The 24,582-nt window shown below is 37.5% G+C and overlaps 1 protein-coding gene across 3 annotated transcripts in view; it reads left to right on the top strand.

Annotated features, from left to right (window-relative positions):
- DENND6A (DENN domain containing 6A) overlaps positions 1 to 23,448 on the top strand; it is a 60,117-nt gene extending 36,669 nt beyond the window's left edge. For all 3 annotated transcript variants that reach the window (XM_032868381.1, XM_032868380.1, XM_032868382.1), the window contains 10 exons: positions 180 to 275; positions 2,868 to 2,962; positions 16,090 to 16,155; positions 16,261 to 16,325; positions 16,896 to 16,985; positions 18,638 to 18,691; positions 18,797 to 18,906; positions 19,125 to 19,227; positions 20,626 to 20,700; positions 21,173 to 23,448. In XM_032868381.1, the coding sequence (XP_032724272.1) occupies positions 180 to 275; positions 2,868 to 2,962; positions 16,090 to 16,155; positions 16,261 to 16,325; positions 16,896 to 16,985; positions 18,638 to 18,691; positions 18,797 to 18,906; positions 19,125 to 19,227; positions 20,626 to 20,700; positions 21,173 to 21,304 (886 nt within the window). In that variant the 3' untranslated portion in view covers positions 21,305 to 23,448. The remainder of the gene's footprint in view (positions 1 to 179; positions 276 to 2,867; positions 2,963 to 16,089; positions 16,156 to 16,260; positions 16,326 to 16,895; positions 16,986 to 18,637; positions 18,692 to 18,796; positions 18,907 to 19,124; positions 19,228 to 20,625; positions 20,701 to 21,172) is intronic.
- Positions 23,449 to 24,582: the final 1,134 nt, after the last annotated feature.

Genomic DNA, 24,582 nt, shown 5'->3' with positions numbered 1-24,582 from the left:
CCTCATTATTATGCATTTCCATTTGTCTTTCTGGTTTCCTAAAATGAGTTTGCTGTTGACCGAAATAAGTAAATTAATAATCCCATTGTGGGGATACTGTGTGTATTGATGTTTTATAGGTGTTGAGTAGGGCCTTTAATTTTGTGTCCTTTGTTTTAAGTGTTCTTCTTGCTCCACAGCTGTATTTCTCCATTAAAGTACTTCAGTGACTTCCGACCTTATTTCACTATTCATGACAGTGAATTCAAAGAATATACTACTCGTACTCAAGCCCCGTGAGTAAACAAAACAGCTACTATTGACCAAGTATTACCTGTATAACCAAATTATGTAAAATTAAATCTTGAACTTACTGGCATCTTGATTTTATAAAAGAAGGTTTGAAGAGCTGCTTATAATACTTGTCCATTTCAATTGTCAATCTTGTTTTCTTTGAATGATTTTATTTATTAGTGGAAGGTGTATTGTCATTAATAGCCATCTGTTTTCTTGCTTTACTAAGGGCCTCTTAGAGCATCAGTTATCTCTTGTTGATCTGTAACTTCCTTTACCTTCTTCCTCTTCATTGAATTAGCATGGAAACATGAAAGTGCTTCCCAGTATGTCAAAGGGGAAAAAATTATCTTACCCTTTCCCTTTTAGCTCTTGCTCTATTGCTCACTTTCTTTTAACAGCTAAATTTCTAAAATAACAACAACAAATCTCCATTTACTCTCTCTACTTCTTGGTTTTCTGGTTGCTTCTCAGTCCATTGCAGGTTCATTTCTCCAGTGAAGTCATTCTTGGCCAGAGCCATCAAGACCCTCTCCCTGCCCGACCCCATAGGCACATTATTGCCCTATTTCTTCTACCTTCCCTTTCTTATAACATTTAAGCCGTTAACCTTGAAAGCATTTTTTTAAAGATTTTATTTACTTTTGAGAGAGAGAGCGAGCCCACGAGTGGGGGAAGGGGCAGAAAGAGAATCAGGCTCCTCCTTGAGCAGGGAGCCCAGTGCAGGACTTGATCCGAGGATCCCAGGATCATGACCTGAGCCAAAGGCAGACGTTTAACTGACTGAACTACCCAGGTGTCCAAGCTTGAAAGCATTTTAATCCTTGCTGCCACTCTCACCTGGTTTTCTGGTGTTATATCTCAGTCTCCTCTGCAGAGAGGTCTGCTGCCAGCACCTTAAATGTTGGTGTTCTTCAGTTCTGTGTTCTGGGATCTGATTTCAGACTGATAATTCTTTCTGAGCAGTCTTTTTTTCTTTTTTTTTAAAGATTTTATTTATTTATTTGACAGACAGAGAGGGAACACAAGCAGGGGGAGTGGGAGAGGGAGAAGCAGGCCTCCTGCCAACCAGGGAGCCCAATGTGGGGGCAGGGAGCTCCATGCGGGGGCAGGGAGCCCTGGACCCTGGGATCATGACGTGAGCCAAAGGCAGATGCTTAACAACTGAGCCACCCAGGCACCCCTCTTTCTGAGCAATCTTATCTGTACTCATAGCCTCTGTTAAGACCCATATACTGATGACTAAAATTTATCTGCCTAGCCCAAATCTTTGCAAGTTGTAGACCTTTATGTCCAGGGTTTTGTTGTTCTGTTTTGTTTTTTTTTACCGTTTACCACCGTGACATCTTAATTGCACTTGAAACTAAATGTATATAAACTGAATTCTTTCTGTTTCCTTGTTTTCTTCCCTAAACCTGTGAATGGTACTACTTTTTACTTAGTTATCAAAAATCTAAATTGTCATAAATTTCTCCTCCTTACATGTCCCACATCAAGTTTTACCAAATTCTGTCAATTCAACACCATAAAATCTCTCTCATAATAACATTTGTTACCTGCTTTCTAAAAGTCTCTTCCCAGTCTTACTGTTTCCAGTCTTTGTCATATCTGCTGTTGCTTTCTCCCAAACCCCTTCCCCTCCTTGTAGGGCATCTTCCAAATTTCCCCTAGAGTGATCTTGCTACATTTTTGTTCATGTGACTTCCTTCCATTTGGTTCTCTAGTACCTTCCATTTGCCTACAAGGTTTTTAAACTTCTTAACATATTAACTTGGCACTTAATAAACTTTGTAGCATATTAACTTGGTACTTAATAATCCGGCCAGCACCTGCCCAGCTATTTTCATTTCTGACTTAATCCTTCTCCTTTTATGCTGTGGGAATGCTGATCTCTTTGTAGTTCTTCGAGCACACCATGATCCCACTTCATTGCTTTGCTCATACTATTTGTTCTGGATTACCTTTACCTCACTTACCCACTTGGGGAAGAACATGTATTCATTTTCCATATCTTTGTGCGAATATTATCTCTTTGGTGAAGCTTTGTTTTTTTCATTTTGTTTTGTTTTGTTTTTAGAGATTTATTTGTTCTAGGGAGAGAGAGCATATGTGCACAGGCAAGGCAGGGAGGGGCAGAGGGAGAGGGAATCTTCAAGCAGATGCCTTGCTGAGTGCAGAGTCCTACATGGGGCTTAGTCTCAGTAACCCAAGATCATGACCTGAGCTGAAAGCAAGAGTCGGATGCTTAACCAGCTGAGCCACCCGGGCGCCACTGGGGAAACTGTCTTCAGCTGTCTTCAATTACTAAGTTTCTCCTTGGTAATTGTCGTATGTTTTATACCACCTTCTCTGTTTCCTGATTTTGGCATTGTAATCGGGTATGTATGCCTTTCTTTCTGTATGCTTTTAAAAAGACCGTGTCTTTTCACCTGTACTTGCCTAGTGCTAAACATGGTGCCTGGCATATAGTTGTTACATAATGCATTGAGAGAGGGAAAAGATAATCTGTTGTTCAATCTAAAGAAATTATAAACTATTCTTCACTGGAACATTTGTCTTTTTCCTCACTTTTTTTCTCTTTTGTTTTTATGTAGGCCTTCTGTCATATTAGGAGTAACCAACCCTTTTTTTGCGAAAACACTCCAGCACTGGCCACACATTATTCGAATAGGAGATCTTAAACCTGCAGGTAAAGTATAAATTCAGTGTTTTGTTTTTAGTATGTTATTTGGCTGAGCAGGTTCATTTCTTCCACTTTGTTTTCATTTCTTGATTACTTTTTAATTATGTTGATGGTAACCTTTTTGGAGGCAATCTAAATAAGGGTCTTTGGAGAAGAGTCTAACTTCCCACTAAAATACACAGATTCTTATATGTATAACCCATCATGTCCTCCTATCAAAAAATGTACTTCTAGTGTTGTAAACATGGAATGAATTATGACATAATAAAACCTCAAAAATTTGAGCAACTTTTTGTATACGGATAAGCCCAATTTAACAGGGATTTCCAACACTGCTTGAATAAAACCTTGTGGAAGCTAGAATTATTCAATTTGGCACAAAATTCTCTGCTAGGTCTCAAAAAAAGTATACATTTCTATGATAGTGGTATTGATTAAGGAAGTGGTCAGAGGTTGTGCTTTCCTTGAGCAGTTACTTCCTTGAGCTACTATTTTGCTCATAGTAACTATTTTTTTTTTTTAAGATTTTTATTTATTTATTTGACAGACAGAGATCACAAGCAGGCAGAGAGGCAGGCAGAGGAAGAAGGAGGGGAAGCAGTCTCCCTGCTGAGCAGAGATCCCAGGACCTTGGGATCATGACCTGAGCCGAAGGCAGAGGCTTTAACCCACTGAGCCACCAAGGCACCCCACTCATAGTAACTATTTAATAAATGATTTAAATGAGTAAATTAATTCAGAGATTGAAGTTTTGTTAACTTAGATGACAATTTAATGATATCTCTGACATTCCTCACTGGACATTCCTGAATTTTCTACTGAATTAGTGAGACTTGAGATACTGGAAATATTTTTTTTTTTTTAAGATTTTATTTATTTATTTGACAGAGAGAGATCACAAGTAGACAGAGAGGCAGGCAGAGAGAGAGAGGGAAGCAGGCTCCCTGCTGAGCAGAGAGCCCGATGCGGGACTCGATCCCAGGACCCTGAGATCATGACCTGAGCCGAAGGCAGCGGCTTAACCCACTGAGCCACCCAGGCGCCCAAGATACTGGAAATATTTTTAAGTAACTTTATGATGTGTTACTTCTAAAGACTTATTTTGGTATATACAGGTATATTTCAAATATTATTTAATAATTTATGAGACATCCCTCTGGTATATACATAAATCTAGATCGATATCTTAGACTCAAGCAGTAACAATTTATTTTTTTATTTTTAAAGATTTTATTTATTTTATTTGAGACTGAGAGTAAAGATTTTATTTATTTTATTTGAGACTGAGAGAGAGAGCGAGAGAAAGAGAGCATGAGCAGGGTGAAGAGAGGGAGAAGTGGACTCCCTGCTAGTCCAGTGTGGGCTTGATTCTGGGACTCCAGAGCAGAAGGCTGATGTTCAACCAAGTGAGCCGCTGAGGCTCCCCAAGCAGTAACAATCGAAGTCATATTATTTATGAACATTATTTAGACTCAATCTTGGGCTGAAATCCTTAGAAACCTTAAGAAACGGAGGAAAGAGCAAATAGCTTCACCTTGGCTGTCAGATCTGTGTCTTCTTAGGCAGAACATCCTCTTTAAGCCTCACATTCTTTGTCTGCTGGGAGATTAAACAGTTCCTGACTCATGACATTCTGTAAATGTCATAGTCACCTGCCATTTCACTGGTGGCCTCTCTGATTTAATGATAATTTAGAACACAGCAGTCACCTGAGTTTTAGCTATGAGAAGATAGGAAACAGTTTTTAAAATCTTAATTTAGTATTGACATTTATTTTTATGGTTTTGTCCTATTAATCTAGACTGATTAATTGTGATATAGTTGACTACTGTTTATTATCTTTGTCGCAGCTTTAAGTAGAGGAACTTCTGCATAAAATGATTGGTAAAGTAGTGTGTTTAACTTTATAAGAAACTGTCAAACTGTTTTCCAAAGTGGCCCACCATTTTTACATTTAAAAAAAAATTTTTTTAAAAATAAAAATTTTTAAAGTTTATTTATTTGTTTGCTTTTAAGTTTTTATTTAAATTGCAGTTAGTTAAGCTACAGTGTAATATTAGTTCCAGCTGTACAGTATAGTGATTCAGCACGTCCATACATCACCTGGTGCTCATCACAAGCCCTCCTTCGTCCCCACCACTGTTTCACCCATTGCCCACCCCCCCACCTCTCCTCTGGTAACCATCAGTTTGTTCTCTATAGTTAAGAGTCTGTTTATTCGTTTGCCTTTCTATTTTTTGTTTCCCACCCATGCTCGTTTGTTTTGTTTCTTAAATTCCACATATGAGTGAAATCATATGGTATCCTTCTCTGACTGGGTTATTTCACTTAACACAATATTCTCTATACCTGGGTGCCTGGGTGGCTAAGTGGGTTAAAGCCTCTGCCTTCAGCTCAGGTCATGATCCCAGGGTCCTGGGGTCAAGCCCCACATTGGGCTATCTGCTCAGCAGGGGGCCTGCTTCCTCCTCTCTCTCTGCCTGCCTCTCTGCCTACTTGTGATCTCTGTCTGTCAAATAAATAAATAAAATCTTTTAAAAAAATATTCTCTACACCTAGGTTGGCACTTGAACCCATACCCCGAGATCAAGAGCTGCACACTCTTCTGACTGTGCCCACCAGGCGCCCCTAATTTTACATTCTTACCAGCAGCCCATAAGGGTTCCTATTTCTTCACATCTCTGCCACCAGCATTTGATACTGTCTGTGTTTTTCATTTTTGCCATTCAGTAGGTTTGAGATAGTGGTTTTCATTTGCCTTGCCCTAGTAAACTAGGGCAAATGATGTTGAGCATCTTTTCATCTATTTGTTAGTTGTTCATATATCTTCTTGGATGAAATGTTGACTGAAATCTTTTGCCAATTTTTAGTTAGGTTTCTTATCTTAATATTTAGTTGTAAGAGATCTTTATGTATTTTGGATACAAGTCTGTTTTTAGCCATGTGATTCACAAATATTTTCTCACAATATTTGGTTTCTTTTTTTTTTTAATATTTTATTTATTTGACAGAGATTACAAGTAGAGAGAGAGAGAGAGAGAGGAGGAAGCAGGCTCCCCGCTGAGCAGAGAGCCCGATGTGGGACTCGATCCCAGGACCCTGTGACCACGACCTGAGCTGAAGGCAGAGGCTTTAACCCACTGAGCCACCCAGGCGCCCCTCTTTTTTGTTTTCTTAATGGTTTCTTTTGAAGTGCAAAAGTGCTTCTTCTCCCCAGTCTGATTGAGGTATACTTGACAGACAACACTGTGTCAGTTTAGGATGTACAGCATAATGACTTACATATATTATGAAATGATTGCCACAATAAGTTCAGCTAATATCTGTCACCTTGTACAGATACCAAAAAAATAAAAGGAAAATAGTGTTGTTTCCTTGTGATGAGAATGTTCAGGATTTACTCTCTTAGCAGTTTTCAAATATAATCAAATATAATATAATAGTTAACACTGCTGTATAATCCTATACAGCAGTGTTAACTATAGTCTATAGTCATCATATTGTCATCATGTATCTGCATCACGTCGCCAGTACTTAATTTATCTTATAGCTAGAAGTTTGTACCTTTTGACCATTTTCATCCATTTCCTCCACCTTTAACCCCTCAGTTTGGGTATCTACAAAAATATGTTTAATTTTAATTCTAGTTTATCAGGTTTTTTTTTTTTTCTTTTATAGATTAGCCTTTTGATAGTGTATCTAAGAACTCATTGCCCAATGCAGGGTCACAAAGATTTTCTTCTTCTGTGTTTCCTTCTAAGAGTTTTATTTATTATGTTAGCACCCCCATTTAGGTCTATGAACCACATTAGTTTTTTTTGTGGCTTAAGGGTCCAAAATAATCTTTTTTGAATGTTGCTTTTCAGTTGCCTTAGCACTTTTGTTGAAGACTATCTTTTTTCCTATTGGATTTCATTGGTACCTCTGTGGAAAAGCAACACTAATGCAGTGTCTTGGTTACTGTAGTTTTATAGTAAGATTTGAAATCAGGAAGTGGAAGTCTTTTAATAATGTTCTTCTTTTCCAAAACTGTTTTGGTTATCCTTGGTGTTTTGCATTTCCATACAAATTTTAGGATCACTTTGTTAGTTTCTGCAGACAGCTAGCAGGGATTTTGATAGGGATTGTGTTAATATGCAGTAAATTTGTGGGATTTTGTTTTTGGTGTTTTCTGATCCGGGAACTTGAGATGTCTTCTGTTGTTTAGGTCTTCTTTAATTTTTCTTGGCACTGTTTGTAGTTTTATTTTTAAAGGTTTCGTTTGTTTTTTATTTGAGAGAGAGAGTGAGAGTGAGAGAGCACAAGCAGGGGCCCCAGCAGAGGGAGATGGAGAAGAAGGCTCCTCACCGAGTAGGGAGCCTGATGTGGGGCTCTGTCGTGAGCCAAAGGCAGACACCTAACCAACTGAGCTACACAGGTGCCTCTGTAGTTTTCAGTATACAAATCTAATTATGATGTTGATAAAGGTTTTTCATAGATGTCCTTCATTAGATTGAGGAAGTGCCTTTCTGTTTGTAGTTTGTTGGGAAGGATTATCATGAATTGGTGTTGAATTTTGTGAAATGCTTTTTCTGTATCTGTGGAGATTATCGTGTGGTTTTTGTCCGTTATTAATATAGCATATTAATTGCATTTTGGATGTTAAACCAACCTTATATTCCTTGGATAAATCCCATTTGGTCATGGTATATAATCCTTTTTATATGTTGCTGGATTTGATTTGCTCTTATTTTTGTTGAGCATTTTTCCATCCCTGTCTATGAGGGAGATCAGTCTGGTTTCTTTTCTTGTGATGTCTTGCTAGCTAATATTCTTGTTACTCTGAGAAGCATCTTCAGGCAAGTGAAGTTACCATTTTAAAAAGAAGGCCTAGGACCAAGGGAGTGGAGGGGAAAATTCTTGAATTGCTTTTTCAAAGTGGGGATGAAGGCAGGTATGGAATAATTAGACCTTATTTTTAGCAGCCAACTTTAGAGATGAGCTGCTGTGTTGTCTCTGATTATGTCCATCACCAGATAATTTGGACCACTTCATCAGGTATCGTTTTTTCTACAGGAAAGCAGTGGTGGTATATGGAAGCATTATGCTTTATAGATTCTTAGTAGTCACTGAGGAGTAAATGCTAGAGGTTGTCAGTGTGCTCAGTTTGGTCCTTGTTTAGTTAATGGAAAAAATACGTTATGAACAAAGGCCCAGCGGTAGTTTGATGATTTGGGGCAAGACTTTAGTGTCTGACTGTTTCTGGGACTGGCAGGTCTTATATGAGCACAATTCTTCTTTTTTAAAGATTTTATTTATTTATTTATTTGACAGAGGCATAGCGAGAGAGGGAACACAACCAGTGGGAGTGAGAGAAAAGCAGGCTTCCCACTGAGCAGGGAGCCCAATGCGGGACTCGATCCCAGGGTCCTGGGATCATGACCTGAGCCGAAGGCAGACACTTAACAACTGAGCCACTCAGGTGTCCCTGAGCACAATTCTTAACAGAAGTGCAAAATTTCATTAAGTTTAGTGTGTTTATGATACTTATTTTTACATACCTTAAAAGTAGTTTTTATTGTGGTAAAATATATATAACCTAAAATTTACCATTTTAACTAGTATTAAGTATTTAATTCACTTAAAAACAATATAGTGGTATTAAGTATATTCATAATAAGCAACCCTCACCACTATCCATTTACAGAGCTTCATCATCCCAAACAGAAGGATTTGGATTTAGTTCACCTAGGAGATGGGTGGGGAGATGGGATAACTGGGTGATGGGTATTAAAGAGGGCACTTGATGTAATAAGTACTGGGTGTTCTGTGCAACTGATGAATCACTAAATTCTACCACTGAAACTAATAATACACTATATGTTAATTAAATTGAATTTTAAATAAGTTTTTTAAAATAACACAGTAGCATTAGATATATTCATAAGGTGCAACCCTCATCACTATCCAGTTCCAGAACTTCGTCATCCCAAGCAGAAGGATTTGGATGTCATTCACCCAAATCCAAAACCCATTTAAACAATAGCTCCCCAGTTATCGCATCCCCCAGTCCCTGGTAACTTTTATTCTAATTTCTGTTTCTATAAAGTTGACTCTTCTACATATTTCGTATAAGTGGAATCGTGTAATATTTGCCTTTTGTTATTTGGCCTATCTCGCTGTTTTCAAGGTTCATTTATGTTGTATCATGCAGAAGAATCAGAAGCATTTCATTCCCCCACAACCTTTTTTTTAAAATTGCGGTGGGATGTCTGGGTTGCTCAGTCGATTAAGTGGCTGCCTTTGGCTCAGGTCATGATCCCAGGGCCCTGGGATTGAGTCCCACATCCGGCTCCCTGCACAACGGGGAGTTTGCTTCTCCCTCTCCCTGCTGCTCCCCCTGCTTGTGTTCGCTTGCTTTCTCTCTGACAAATAAATAAAATCTTTTTTTAAAATTGCAGTAAATTGCACATAACATGAAATTTACCTTCTTAGTCATTTTTTAAAAAAGATTTTATTTATTTGACAGAGACACAGGCGAGAGAGGGAACACAAGCAGGGGGAGCGGGAGAGGGAGAAGCAGGCTTCCCACTCAGCAGGGAGCGGGACATGGGGCTTGATCCCAGGACCTCAGGATAATGACCTGAGCCAAAGGCAGACGGTTAACAACTGAGCCACCCAGGCACTCCACTCAGCCATTTTTTAAGTGGCATTAAGTGCATTCACATTGTTGCACTATAATCACAACCATCTACTCACAGTGCTCTTTTTCATCTTGCAAAATTAAAACTCCTTACCAGTTAAACAATAACTTCCCATTCACTTCTTTCTCCACTCACCCCACCCCAGGCCTTAGCAACTATGTGTCTACTTTCTGTCAATATGAATTTGACTATTCAGGTATTTCATATAAGTGGAATTCTGCTTTATTTGTCCTTTTGTGACTGGCTTATTTCACTTAGCATAATGTCCTCAAGGTTCGTTCATCTTGTAGTGTCAATTTCTTTCCTTTTTAAGACTTAATAATATTCCATTGTGTGCATGTACCACATTTTATTTATCTATTTATCTGTCAATGGACACTTGGGTTGCTTCCACCTTTGAGCTATTGCAAATAATACTTCTGTGAACATGGGTGTACAGATACTTCTTTGAATCCCTGCTTTCACTTCTTTCAAGTATGAATCCACAGAAGTGGGATTGCTGGACCATATAGCTATCTGTGTTTAATTTTTTGAGAAAATGCCATACTGTTTTTATTTTCCATTCACACCAACAGTGCACAAGGGTATCAGTTTCTCCACATCCTTGCCAACACTTGTTATTTTTTGGTGTGTTTTTTTTTTGATGGTAGCCCTTCTAATGGGTGTGAGTTGTTATCTTAACTGTGGTTTTGATTTGCATTTCCCTAATGATTAGTAATGTTGAGCTTCTTTTCATGTGTTTATTGGCCATCTGAATAACTTCTTTGGAGAATTATCTTTCCAAGTCCTTTTTTAATCAGGTTGTTTTGTTATTGTTGAGTTATGAGAGTTCTTTATATATTCTGGGTACCAATCCCTTACCAGATAAGTGCTTTGTAAATATTTTCTCCCATTCTGTGAGTTGTCTTGTCGTTCTCTCATTGATAGTGTCCTTTGATGCACAAAAGTTTTTTTTTTTTCCATTTAAATTATTTTTATTAACATATAATGTATTATTTGCCCCAGGGGTACTGGTCTGTGAATCCTCAGGCTTTACACATTTCACATACCCTCCCCAATGTAAAAGTTTTAAGTTTTGATAAAGTCCAGCTTTTCTGTATTTTCTTTTATTGCCTCTGCTTTTGGTTTCATATTCATGAAAATCCCTTTATCTTTTAATTTATGAGTGTTGTGTATATATGTTGTGGCATTTTTCTGCCTGTTGATCTCAAGACCAGGACCACTGCATTTGCTGCACATGTTGTGAAACACAACAGTCCTTCTTAGAATTCTGTCTTTGAAAATTCAAGACTATCTGAGAGGGTCAGTAAAACTACAGAAAAAGTATCTTCTGCAGGACTGGTAGGGAAGGCACAGCAAAACTGAGATTCATAACTTTACTAGAAACATACATTTAGTTTTAACCCTGTAGAGGGATCATTCCTGCTGATATAAAGGGATTCTTTCTTCTGGATTATACCTAGTTTTAGTTCACCCAAATTCTATTAATTGAATAGAAATTTAATGTTAAGATGATAGTACTTAACAAATATTCCTCAAAGCAAAAGTAATTCTATTAGTGTATACTGGATTAAATTATAAACTGATAATTTCTGACCAGAAATTGGGTTTGGTGATTTCACTAAAGGTAAAATATTTGGCCTAAATGTGGAATATTCTAATGCCTATATACAGAGGTACAATAGTGATGACTATTCATTTAGTAATATTAAACCCTCTCTAATATGCATTGTACATAACAGACATTGAATAAGTATTTTTTTAAGATTTTATTTATTTATAAATAAATAAAGAGAGGGAGAGAGTACAAGCAGGGGGAGCAACAGCAGAGAAGCAGCAGAGAGGGAGGAGAAGCAGGTTCTGCACCCAGCAGGGAGCCCGATTCGGGGCTTGATCCCAGGACCCTGGGACCATGACCTGAGCTGAAGGCAGACGCTCAACTGACTGAGCCACCCAGGCACCCCTGAATAAGTTTTGGGTTCTTTGTAGAGAGCTGGGTTCATTGCAGACACTTGTTTGTTTTTGTATCCCAAAGCCATCTGACAAATACTCATTAAAATTTTTTGATAATAAGCATTGTATCTTCATGACTAATTTTCTTTATATCTATCACATACTATAGTATAAGAATGATGATGGCTGGGCACCTGGGTGGCTCAGTGGGTTAAGCTGCTGCCTTCAGCTCAGGTCATGATCCCAGGGTCCTGGGATCGAGCCCCACATCGGGCTCTCTGCTCAGCAGGGAGCCTGCTTCCTTCCTCTCTCTCTGCCTGCCTCTCTGCCTACTTGTGATCGCTCTGTCAAATAAATAAATAAAATCTTTAAAAAAAAAAAAAAAGAATGATGATGGCTAAGGTTAGAGATCAGTATACATCTTACACCTGAAGAGAGCCAGTGAGTGAGAGAGGAATTGTGTAAGTGAAGATTACCAGAAGCAGGTTTATTTTTGGCTTTTCCCTTTTTAAAAAGACAGATATGGTTGAAACCTGTCTTCATTATTACCCAGAACTTACTGATTATGAGAGTATATGAAACCTGCCTAACTCTTCTCCCCTCTGAAACTTGGTTCTTTTTTGCACAGTGGGTTTCAGAAAATAATGTGTTAATAAACAGTATTGGTGGATAGAATAATTGCAAGTCCTTTGTGATTCAGAGCAGAAAGAAACAGAAAATAAGGGCAGGAATACTTAGACTTATTCAAACTATTATGGTTTTAAACATGCTGTTTGGATTCTTGGAGTCAGAAGCATATAAATGACTTGAATTTAGTTATCTATGTAGTTAAGTAGGTATTAATTTGGTACTTATTAAGGGGAAAAATTTTTACAGATCTTGTGGTGAGACTCTTTTCTGAGCTCTGGAAAGCACAACCACGAAAGTCAAGATGAGAGATGTTCTCATAAGAATTTACATGGGAGGGGCGCCTGGGTGGCTCAGTCCTTAGGCGTCTGCCTTCAGCTCAGGTCATGATCTCAGGGTCCTGGGATCGAGCCCCACATCAGGCTCTCTGCTCCACGGAGAGCCTGCTTCTCTCTCTTCCACTCCCCCTGCTTGTGTTCCCTCTTTCGCTGTGTCTCTCTCTATCAAATAAGTAAATAAAATCTTAAAAAAAAGAATTTGTACTTGGGAATTTGTCAGCACAATTTGTCAATGTATTCTACCATTGACAAAGTAAAAACTATGAGCTGATGAATCAAAAACTTTCTGAGTGGCTAGGTGGCTCAGTTGGTTAATCATCCGACTCTTGGTTTCAGTTCAGGTCATGATCTTAGGCTTGTGAGATCGAGCCCCAAGTTAGGATCTGAGCTCATCATGGAGTCTGTTTGAGTCTGTTTGAGATGCTCTCCCCATCTTTCCTTGTGTCCCTTTCCCTGCTCTCATGCGCACATACTTTCTCTTTCTAAAATAAGTAAGTAAAAATCTTAAAAAGTTCTGGAAACCTGAGTGTTTCTGGAGTTTGCTGTTCTCTCAGTCTGTCCCCAAAGCCTTTTGGTTTTATCTCCTCCACAGAGCTCCAGTGGCTCTCTCTCTTCTCTTGCCTTGCTGCACCTGTCTTATTTCAGGTTCTGTGTCTACCCAGGAGCAGTACTCCACAATGCTGCCTTTTTTTTTTTTTAAAGATTTTATTTATTTATTTGACAGAGAGAGAGCGATCACAAGTAGGCAGAGAGGCAGGCAGAGAGAGAGAGAGAGAGAGAGGAGGAAACAGGCTCCCTGCTGAGGAGAGAGCCCGATGCGGGGCTTGATCCCAGGACCCTGGGATCATGACCTGAGCCGAAGGCAGAGGCTTTAACCCACTGAGCCACTCAGGCGCCCCCCCCCCTTTTTTTTTTAAGATTTTATTTATTTATTTGACAGACAGAGATCACAAGTAGGCAGAGAGGCAGGCAGAGAGAGAGGAGGAAGCAGGCTCCCCGCTGAGCAGAGAGCCCGATGCGGGGCTTGATCCCAGGACCCTGAGATCATGACCTGAGCCGAAGGCAGAGGCTTTAACCCACTGAGCCACTCAGGTGCCACCCCCCCCTTTTTTTTTTAAGATTTTATTTATTTATTTCACAGACAGAGATCACAAGTAGGCAGAGAGGCAGGCAGTGAGAGAGGGGGAAGCAGGCTCACCGCCGAGCAGAGAGCCTGGTACGAGGCTTTAACCCACTGAGCCACCCAGGTGCCCCTCCACAATACTTCTATTTTATCCTCTGGGCTTTCTCTTTCACCTCAACCTCCTTTATGTAAGGAGCAGACCTGTTCAGGAGGCCTGTCCAACTGTGGCTCAGGCCTGTGGTTGTGGCTTACGTCATCACCACCTGGTGTCAGCAAGTGTATTAAATGCAGATTTGATCCTGTCGGCTCACTCTCCCCATCCACTAGTCCCCATGCCCATGCTTTCTATCTCTGTCACTGAGATGTCCGACATCTTTATAGTTCCGCTAGATTCGACCTTTAAATACCTCTCTAACTTCATCTCCTGCCCTTCTTCGCATACCCTCTATTCCTACCTTTGTAGCATAGCGGATAAAAGCGATAGTTCAGGAGTTAGACAACCTTAATTTCATATTCTAGTTCAAGCATGTTATCTGTGTGTCCTTGGATGAGTTGTTCTCTAGAGCTAGCGACCTGTCTGAATGGGGTATTGACCAGAGTGGATGATGGCAGGAAAGAGCCAGTGTTGGTGCATACCATGTCAGTAGTTCTTTTAGTGCTTTAGTTCTTTTTTCTGTGTGGTGGGGATGATAAGACCTACTTCTTTGTGAAGATTAAATGCACTCATTCATGCAGTATTCTTAGACCAGGACTGGCACAGATAAGGATTGAATAAATGGTAGCTATTACTATCCTTACCATTATGTGTAACTGGGCAACATGCTCTTCATGCTTCTGGACTTAACTCTGTGTAAAAGCTGTTTTTCCTCCTGGATAACTTTTTATTTCTTGTATAAGACTGCTGACATATCACTTCCTTTAGGAAACCTCAAAATTTTTTTCACCCCTCTTTAGCCAAGACACTGTGTCCATAGTATCTTGTTCATAATTTTATCCCAACACGTAGCCTTCTGTATTGTCATGTATCTCTGTTATCTTACTTTGCCATTAGGTTGTGAGCTATTTGCTACCGGGAACTAGTTGTTTTATTTTTTTTATTTCCAGTATCTTGCATTTCCTAATACTTACTGAATCGGTGAAAATATTAGTTTGTGTGTATATGATAGTGGCTTCTTTCAGAAGGGTCTGTCTAAAGGTATTGGGGCAGTTGATGAAATTAGAGTAGCATCTTTATTATCCTGTAGCTTTTCTGTAAGATTGAAATTATTTCAAAGTAGAGAGTTTACAGAAATACCTGTTTTACCATAGTACGTGCTTTTAACATTTTTTTTAACAGTGTAAGATTACAAGTGAAAATGCTCTGTGTTCCACCTCAAGAGATAGCTGTAGTTAGCAGTTAGATGTATAAAACAATTTAAACAAAAATATGTTGTCAATCCAGAGCCTTGAATTAGATAATCTCCAGATTTGTCTTTCAGTTCTTAGGTCCTCTTACTCTTAGGCAGAGAGAAGGAGGACGGAGAAAGGAGAAGAAAAAGTCTCTTAAGTTTAGTGTGCTTATGACGCTTTCAAGTGCTTCTCTTGAGGCACTTTCCTGCTGATTAGAGGGTTGTTTAGACAGTAGCCTCTCTGACCCCCCAGACAAGAACCACAGCGTATGCTGTGTAGATTGTTCACAGCTGACCTGCTCCGGAGGCCTGTCCCTCTATGGCTTGGGTCTGTGGTTGTGACACACACTGTCACCACCTGGTGGCAGTGTAAGTTTCTACAGTGCAGAAACAATTTTGGGAGTGTCAGAAAAAAACTTTTGAGGTGCTTGGAATTCCATTTACTCTTCGAGGGTATTAATATTTGGCACATAGGCTTTCAATTTCATGGCTTTGGCACAGAGTTTAAATTACAAGCTAAGTGAAAAAATGGCAAAGTTTTAAGTAATGGTAGATATTAATGAAAGATCAAATACCCATTTTCTATAATTTACACACATTTTTTTCTGTAATGCTATAATAATCTAGCATTCATCCAGTTTTAAAGTACCAGGAATAAAGCACCAAGAAAATATTACTTGATGTTAAGAAAAATACTTCAGGGGCGCCTGGGTGGTTCAGTCGGTTAAGTTTCCAACTCTTGATTTTGGCTCAGGTCATGAGATCCACCTTGCAGTGGGCTTCTGCGCTGGGCGTGAAGCCTACGGGAGATTCTCTCTCTCCCTCTGCCCCTTCCCCCACATGTATTTGCTCTCTCTTTCTCTCTTTCTCTAGTAAGTAGATAAATTTTTTTTTTAAAGAAGAAAACTTTAGCTATAAGATCCCTAAGTAATAAACAGTGGATTATTAATCTTATAAAATTCCAGTTTTGTAACATGTAAATCTCGAATAATTATAAGAGTCTTTATGATATTTCCTTTAGGTGAAATTCCTAAGCAGGTTAAAGTGAAAAAATTGAAGAACCTAAAGACTCTGGACTCTAAACCTGGTATTGATTTTTATTATTATATTTTATTATTTTTATTAATTTGTAAATATATACTTATGCAGGTAATTGGGTCTTACTATTTACCATATTTTCTTTACTTCCTAGGAGTTTATACTTCTTATAAGCCATATTTAAGTAGAGATGAAGAGATCGTAAAACAATTACAGAAGGTAATTCCTTGCTCATATTATTAATTTAAATTTCCTTATGCAGGTAAGCAATATCCAGTTAGGCAGTATGTACATTATGTATGATAATGTGAAATGAGAGCTTTCTTTTGAATCAAAGCTTCATAAAAACCAGAAGACTAAAGCAGCAACAGTTATGGGCTTAAAATACAGGGCTTCAGCTACCAACCAGTGGCATTCTTTAAGAAACTTGGGAGTTAAAGTGAAAAAGTCATGGGCTCTTCTGTGAGATAGCTTAGCATCCAACACGAGATAGTTAGCATTTTTTGAAAAATCTACATAATACTCATACAGCAAGTGTGAAATAAAGATAGTTCATTATAAACTGATACTTTTAAGTGTGGGATGAACACATGATGTTTTGCTTTAAGGTTTTTTTTCCACAGCATATTGCACAGTGCACTTCAGGTTAAATTACTTCAAGGTGAAGTCCTGGGTTTTTTTTAAATCAAGTAAAAGTATGTATTTACGTATCAGTTGAACTACTATTATTAAGCATTGTTTTATATTCCTTTACATAGAATGTAGGTTTTCATTGCTTTTTCTTTTAAGGGTGTACAACAGAAACGTCCTTCTGAGGCTCAAAGTGTTATTCTCCGACGCTATTTTTTGGAACTGACACAAAGCTTCATCATTCCATTAGTAAGTTAACATTGGTATTTGTTTAATTTAATGATTTGTTGAAGGATATATGAATGTTTTCCCCATTCACAAAAACCTTAAGTTGTATGTTTTGCCTGCTCATGTGTTTGGTGATTAAAAATAGAGCCCTTTGCAGGAGACCTGGACTCTATTCTAATATTAACTGTGTAACTTTGGCAAGTCACTTCCTCTCTCTGACCCTCATTTTCTTTATCTGTAAAATGTGGCTAATTCCACTTTTCCTAAATATCTTTCAGGGTTGCTGAATCTTAAATGAGATAATTGTGAAATATTACGTAATTATTGCATTTTAGTCTTAACACAGGTTAACGGGGAGCTCCTTTTTGATATTATTTCCTTTTTTAACAAAGCCACTTTTTAAAAAGATTTTATTTATTTGAGAGAGAGAGTGAGCACTAGCAGGGGGAAAAAGAGAGAATCTCATGCAGACCCTGTGCTAAGTGTGGAGCCTGATGTGGGGCTCGATCTCACAACCCTGAGATCATAACCTGAGCTGAAATCAAGAGTCAGATGCTTAACCAACTGAGCCATCCAGGTGCCCTTCTGATACTATTTTTTTTGAGCACAATTTGATATGACATCCATGAGACCAGTAACTCCATGATGACAGGGGCCTTCTCTGTCTTATTCATTATCTTTTCCTCAGTCAGGCATCTGGTAGCACTCAATATTATGGTATAAATGACTGGATGATATGGTTATTCTATGAAATTCAGTAGAATAGCATATTAAAATACTAAAAGATGCCTCACAGTATCAGATAGTACCATAATGTGGTCCTAGTCCTGAGACTGCATTGGAGAGAGAGTCCATGTAGTTATTAATGTAATCTATCTATAATATCAGATGGGAGCGACCTGGAGTTCTTTGCTATTATATTTTGAGGTGAAATATTCTTTCTTGGTCTATGGATATAATTAATTTTGTTCCACTTAAACCTGTTTGATTTGAAATGAACTTTACTGTAGTGGTTAAGGACATGGGCTGAAGTCAAGTAGACCTGAATTCAGGTTCAGGCTATGTGACCTTGGACAGCTTACTTAGCTTTTCAAAGCCTCTTTTCCACTATTAATGGCCGCATGGGATGGTTGCCAGGATTAAAAGAGATCATGCATATAAAATGTTGAGTACATTTTCTGGGACATTCTCACCCAATAGGGTTAATGATTATCACTAAAAATATGCAGTTCCTTGGATTAGTTAAGGTTTAGTTAAATTCTTATTGAAAATCTGACTTAATTCAATCTAAATTTTGCTATGTCCATTATGGGAAATGATGCGTTGCTGCTGAGCATATGATGAAAAAACTTGTAAACCCATTTCTTTTAAGGGGTCTGTTTATATGTTTGAAGACTATCTAGGTAAGAATGCCTAACTTTTGGGCACCTGAGTGGCTCAGTTGGTTGAGCATCCAACTCTTGGTTTTAGCTCGGGTTACAGGACAGGGTCCCACAATTAGGCTCTGTGCTCAGCGCAATCTGCTCGAGATTCTCTCTCCCTCTTCTCCCCCTCCCCTCCCTTGTGCACGCACTCACAGTTGCGCTCTCAAATAAATAAATAAAATAAAATCTTAAAAAAGAATGACTAACTTTGATTATTTTATTTTATTTATTTATTTTTTTTGGTTTCAGGAAAGATATGTGGCAAGCTTGATGCCTTTGCAGAAAAGTATCTCTCCATGGAAGGTATAACTATATTCAGTTAAATTCTTATTTGAGTTCTCTAACTATAATTAACTTCTGCTAGTATATCCATTTTTAATTTTTAAATCAGTATGTCCTAATTTTTAGAGTCCACCCCAGTTAAGACAGTTCCTTCCAGAAGAATTTATGAAAACACTTGAGAAAACAGGACCTCAGCTGACCTCTAGAATAAAAGGCGACTGGATTGGACTTTACCGGTTGGTCTTTTGTTTTATTCTTTTTCACCCATCTGTAGAGCTGTATTTAAAAACAAAACCAAAAGCTGGACTTAAACTTATACTTCAAAAAAAAATTCAAATAAATAAATAAAAATTCCATTGTTTCACATGGTTTTTTAAGCTATAGATAGGAAAGGTATTGAGGAGAGGAAGTAAGTCATAATCAAACTTTGCTTTTTTAAAATTTATTTTTATAGGCATTTTCTAAAATCTCCAAATTTTGATGGTTGGTTCAAGACCCGGCGGAAGGAAATGACCCAGAAATTGGAGGCACTCCATTTAGAAGCTCTTTGTGAAGAGGTTAGAAAACAGTGTGTTTATGTCATGATTAACAACTATTGAAAATAAAGATAACATTATCCTTAGAGACTGGGATATTATACCCATATCCACTACTTTGTAAATAGTAATACCTAACTTTTCTAGATTACGTGCTGTGTGTCAAGGACCATGTGTCAAGGACTGTAGGTACTTTAGGTGGATGATGTCTTTTAATCCTCTCAGCGATTCATTGAAGTAGGTGTATTATAATCTGCATTATGAGATCCCTAAGGATTAAGTTAAGTGACTTGCTTCAGATGGCATCACTGCTAAGCAGGTAATGGAGCCAGCATCAAGCTAGAGCCCTGCTTATACTGATCCACAAGAGCTAACAGTGTACATCTCTTCCCCACTTCGCGTTCGGTGGTCTCAAGTTGATAGCTTGAAGTTGGCCACAGTGGAAGTATACCACCTTGACAAGTGCTACAAACCAGAGACTTTTCCTGGAGAACTGGTGGTTAAATATTTACTAGCATGCCCCTGGATAGAATCAAGATTAAAATTGGAAAGACTTATCTGATTTTTCCTGTATTTTGACTGTTTATAATCTCTAATTTGTCACCAGACTATTTTAAATTGATCTACTTGTGAAAATGTAAAGGATAGTCTCATCTTTATTTAGGTTGAGGTGGGCTAGCCTCGAAGTGAACTTTCTAGTCATAAACTCCCGGTGACTGTGTGGTTGTGAGAGGAATGCAATGAAGGCAACCACAAATAAGCGGAGGAAGAGCTTGTTTGTAGAAGTGAAAGTTTACATCTAGTAATAGATTGACGTTCGCAGTTATCTTAATTCATTAGTTAACGTTCCTTATAAATTAAAGTACTTACTGCTTAGTAGGGATGGGGGCTAGTATTATACTTGGAGTTGCAATTTTTTCATTGATCTAAAAGGGCTACCTCAGAAAGGAGTTTCTTACATTTTATTTTATTTCTAACTATTAGACAATTGTTCTAGCTAATGTAAAAAATTATCTAATTAGACAAACCATAAGAGACTCTTAATCTCACAAAACAAACTGAGGGTTGCCGGGGGAGGGGAGTATGGAGAGGGTGGTTGAGTTATGGACATTGGCAAGGGTTTGTGCTATGGTGAGTGCTGTGAAGTATGTAAGCCTGATGATTCACAGACCTGTACCACTGGGGCTAATAATATATTATATGTTAATAAAAATTTTTTTAATAAAAAAGTTATCTAATTATTGTTGTTAGAATATCATATGAAGAATTATTCTTGTACTGTAATGCTGTATCTGAGTTGCGTACTCTGTTCTCCTTTTCCTTCCTATCTTTCCTGCTCAGTAGCCTCGCCTGTTAAAATAGAGCGGTTTAAAAAGTATTTTGAATATTTACTGATTTGGGATTTGTTTATTCTTGTAGGACTTACTTCTCTGGACCCAGAAACACACAGAAGTAGAAACAGTAGACCTTGTACTGAAGCTAAAAAATAAGCTGGTATGTAGCCAAAACAGCAAAGATCCATGAAGATCCTTTCCTAACATTTGAGGTGACAGTTCATGATGTGTTGCTGAAGTAGCTTTTAAAATGAGAACACTTAAGATTGGCCAGTTGATGGTAGATCTGACTGAAAATACTTGGTCACTCAGGCAGATCACAGTGATGCCATATTATTTTAAAAGTATTTACAAGGAGTCCAAAGAGCTCTACAAAAAACTCTGTCAGTTATATTTAATACCACATGGTATCTGTGGGTATTAGCTCTTAATTTACATAGAAGTCTTTTATTGAGCTCAGCAATATATTGTTTAAATGGCATGTTCATTGCTTGTTTACAGTTCCTCCAAATTCTAGTGTAAGTTTGAATTTTCCAAATCATTAGACCATTAATAGTGTTCATTTAGAGAATATAATGTATTAGTACAGACTCAGAGGGTAATTTAAACGCTTCCAAATGTTCCTTCTGTAGTTGCAGGCGGATCGAGAGCATTTACCTGTGAAACCTGACACTGTGGAAAAGTTACGGACACACATAGATGCAATTATCTTAGCATTGCCAGAGGACCTACAAGGCATACTGCTCAAAACGGGCATGACATGACATTTGCCAGAATTTTCCAGCCAAAAAGGATTGTGCACCATGAAGCATACTGACATTTCAACCCAATGCACAAAGGAGATGTCTCAACCTGGAAAATAGCCGTGAATGCTAGCTACAGGGTGGAAAGACTATACTGACTAAACAGACCTTTTTAGTGCATTATTTTTAAAAATGGATATCTGTGGTGGTTCCACTTTAATACTGAAACACTGAAAGGCATTTCTATATTTTTAATCATGTTCTAAAGTGCTCTTATGGGAGACCTGTGGGGCCATCAGTATAAGTGATTCCAAACTGCAGTGCTGGCATTGCAGATATTTTTTTAAATTGGTGCTGCTTTGCCCAATCATGTAGAAAACTCAGGGGGATATAAAAAGAACATTCACACTGGCTGTCTTCTTAAGAAGAAGGAAAAGACTGATCTGTCTGACTGTAGTTAGAAGTAATCAATGCTTTTGTCGTGCCTTCTGTTGTCCTACATGTTTCACAAAGCTCAGCTGCTAGTCTTGAAACTTTTTCTTAACTTGATTATGATACCTAATTTTATAAGGCATTCTTTTGAGTAATCACTGCTTAAAGATACATTTCTTGCCTCCATCATGTTTATTATTAGTGCCCTGATACAGTTTTTTTGGTGTGTTTTTTTTTTCCCCAGTTGTCCTGTAGGTTTCATTTCATTATATTCTGTATCATTTCAAGTGTAATCTTACCAGTTTCTCCAAAGGCAAGAAAGCATCTAATATTAATTATGGAAGAATATATTTCTTCTTACCATTTACTAGTTGAACCTGTTTAGGTTAATTCGCTTGGATGTTTTTTAGAGACATTCTAATTGTAAATCTCATAATCAGCTGTTTTTTAAACTGAATTATTCTCATTTCAAAGGCATTCATAAACGTTTTATGTTATAGTCATGTAAGTGATTACAAGATTAGTTTTCAGCATTATTTGTTTGATAGGGTTTTTCCCCCCAGATTAATTTTTTTCAGAACACTTTCCCTACTGTTGTTAGACATGGGGACTTTTGCCTAAATCACTGTTATAGCTCGTTTTTTGTTGTTGTTTTTGTTGTTTTGTTTAAACAATACTACCTTGCCAAAAAATAGAAGATTGTGGTTCGGTACAATAAGGTTGCTTGGTTTGTGTTTGAATAGGAGTGTCCTCCAGAAGCCACTATTTAAAATAGCCACACATGACACAGCACATATGTAAATAGCTGTGTCTTGAATTGCCATCTCAAGCAACCAAATTTAGTTGTATGTGTTTTTAAGAAAAATGGCTTCAGAAGCTGTCTCTTGTTTCCTGTTAATGCAACTCCTAAGGGCACTCCTGACCCAGAAAGCCTCTTTGTGTTTGTAACTGTGGTCTTATACTTAAATGTGCCCTTTTCTCATGGATATAGTCTCTTGAAGCATACCTCAAAGTCATAGAGAGAATATGGCATTTGAAAGAAATCGTTTGCCTTGGATCATATGAGTTATTTTGTGAAACAACACTGTCCTTATGGAAAAGGGGCAACTACTTTTATATGCTAAAGTATTTCATATCTTTCTGGGAAACCTTATTTAGGTATAAATGATCATCTTATTATTTTTCAAAAAGGGGTATTTTAATAATCTTACATTTATATGCAGTTTGTGACCAGAATTTGAAAGTTGTTAGTGTCATATCAAGGATCTTTTAAATTATACCACTATAGGATGCATCATTTCAAGTTTATTTTGCACAGCTAAAAAGTAGCAAAAGATGCCAAGTAGCATAATAACAGTATCTTCCTATTTACTGTGTTTAACTAAAACCTAACGTGTTGAAGACCATATCATATTTACCTGGTTTACCTATTAATTTCAAATTATGTACTTGTAAAATTAACTAAAAATTGCATTGGGAATCTGAGAAAGACTGGTAACAATTTTTTGTATGATTTTCAGTGTTGTCCTTTTTTTTTTTTTTTTTTTTTTTTTGAGGAGACATTGTTAAGATCTAAAACCTGCCGTTTAATGTTTATCTCCACCAGCATCAGAGGGAATCACTGCTTTCAGTGATGTAATGCCTAGTGCCTACTGTTTTCATGAAAAAGAGGTTTTATGAAGGCATTTATGGTCATTACTGAAAAAGAATTAAAGGCCTTGGATGTTAAAGCACTTGGATGTCTTGTGTTGTTTCTCAGTAAGTTTGGAGTGCTTGAGAAAATGCATAATAAATGAAACTTATACATTATGAGATTCCTTTTACTTCCAACTTATTTTTAAAAATTCAAATGAAAACCTTCTGTTTACTATGAACAAGTGAACAGCAGTCTGGTATAATAACAGGTCAATGAAGTGATTTCATATCCTTGTTGGCAGTGTTTTTATGAAATGTTCTGATGAAAAAAATTTTTGATGAAAAAAAAATTCTGATGAAAAAATTTTAGCTTAATAGGTAGGGAGCTATTGTTGGATTCTCCCTTATTTACTACTTTTTTTTTTTTTTACCTTTTTTAAAAATCTCAAATTACTTTTATTTCTTCATCTCCCTTTTTTAAAGTATATGATACTATCCTCTGGATAGTATCCTTTGGATTTTAATTTGTTGATAATTTATTGGCTATTACTGCCTTTTGAAGTTACTGGATAATATCCTTAAAAGTGTAAAAATATTTCAGTACATTTAAGAAAGATTCTGTTAAAATCTTTTGTTTTCATATGCTCACAACTTAATTCGTTATTCTTTTCAGAACAAAACAATAAGTAGTCTTTATTACATTGTTATGATACAGTTCAATATGCTATGCAATGTAATTACATATATGACTTCATCCTTACAATATTCCTATTATAAGGCATGCACCTTTTTAAAAATTTTATTTATTTATTTATTTTTGAGAGAGCACACACACAAGCGGGGCTAGAGACACAAAGAGAGAGGGAGAGAGAGAATCTTAAGCAGACTCCATGTAAAGCCTTATGTGGGGCTCAGTCTCACGACCCTGAGATCTTGACCTGAGCTGAAATCAAGAGTTGGATGCTTAAACAACTAGGCCACCCAGATGCCCAGGCATGCACTTTTCCATTCATATTTCACAGATAAGAAAACTGGGAACAGAATGGTTAAAAATCTTGACTAATGTTATATGACTGGTAAGGGTAGAGCAGGACTTGAACAATTGTCACAACATCCTGCTTTGAGCTATATATTTTGTATTTATATTTTTCTAAGTAATTATAAGTTTCATTTAAAAATATGTATTTGTATCAAAATAATACATGCAAGAGTTGAAGCAACAAGAAGTAGAA

This window comes from Lontra canadensis, unplaced genomic scaffold, assembly GCF_010015895.1.
Source record: "Lontra canadensis isolate GAN:19392208 unplaced genomic scaffold, GSC_riverotter_1.0 scaffold35, whole genome shotgun sequence".
NCBI classification, from domain to species: Eukaryota; Metazoa; Chordata; class Mammalia; order Carnivora; family Mustelidae; genus Lontra; species Lontra canadensis.
This window is presented reverse-complemented; position numbering and strand designations above follow the sequence as displayed.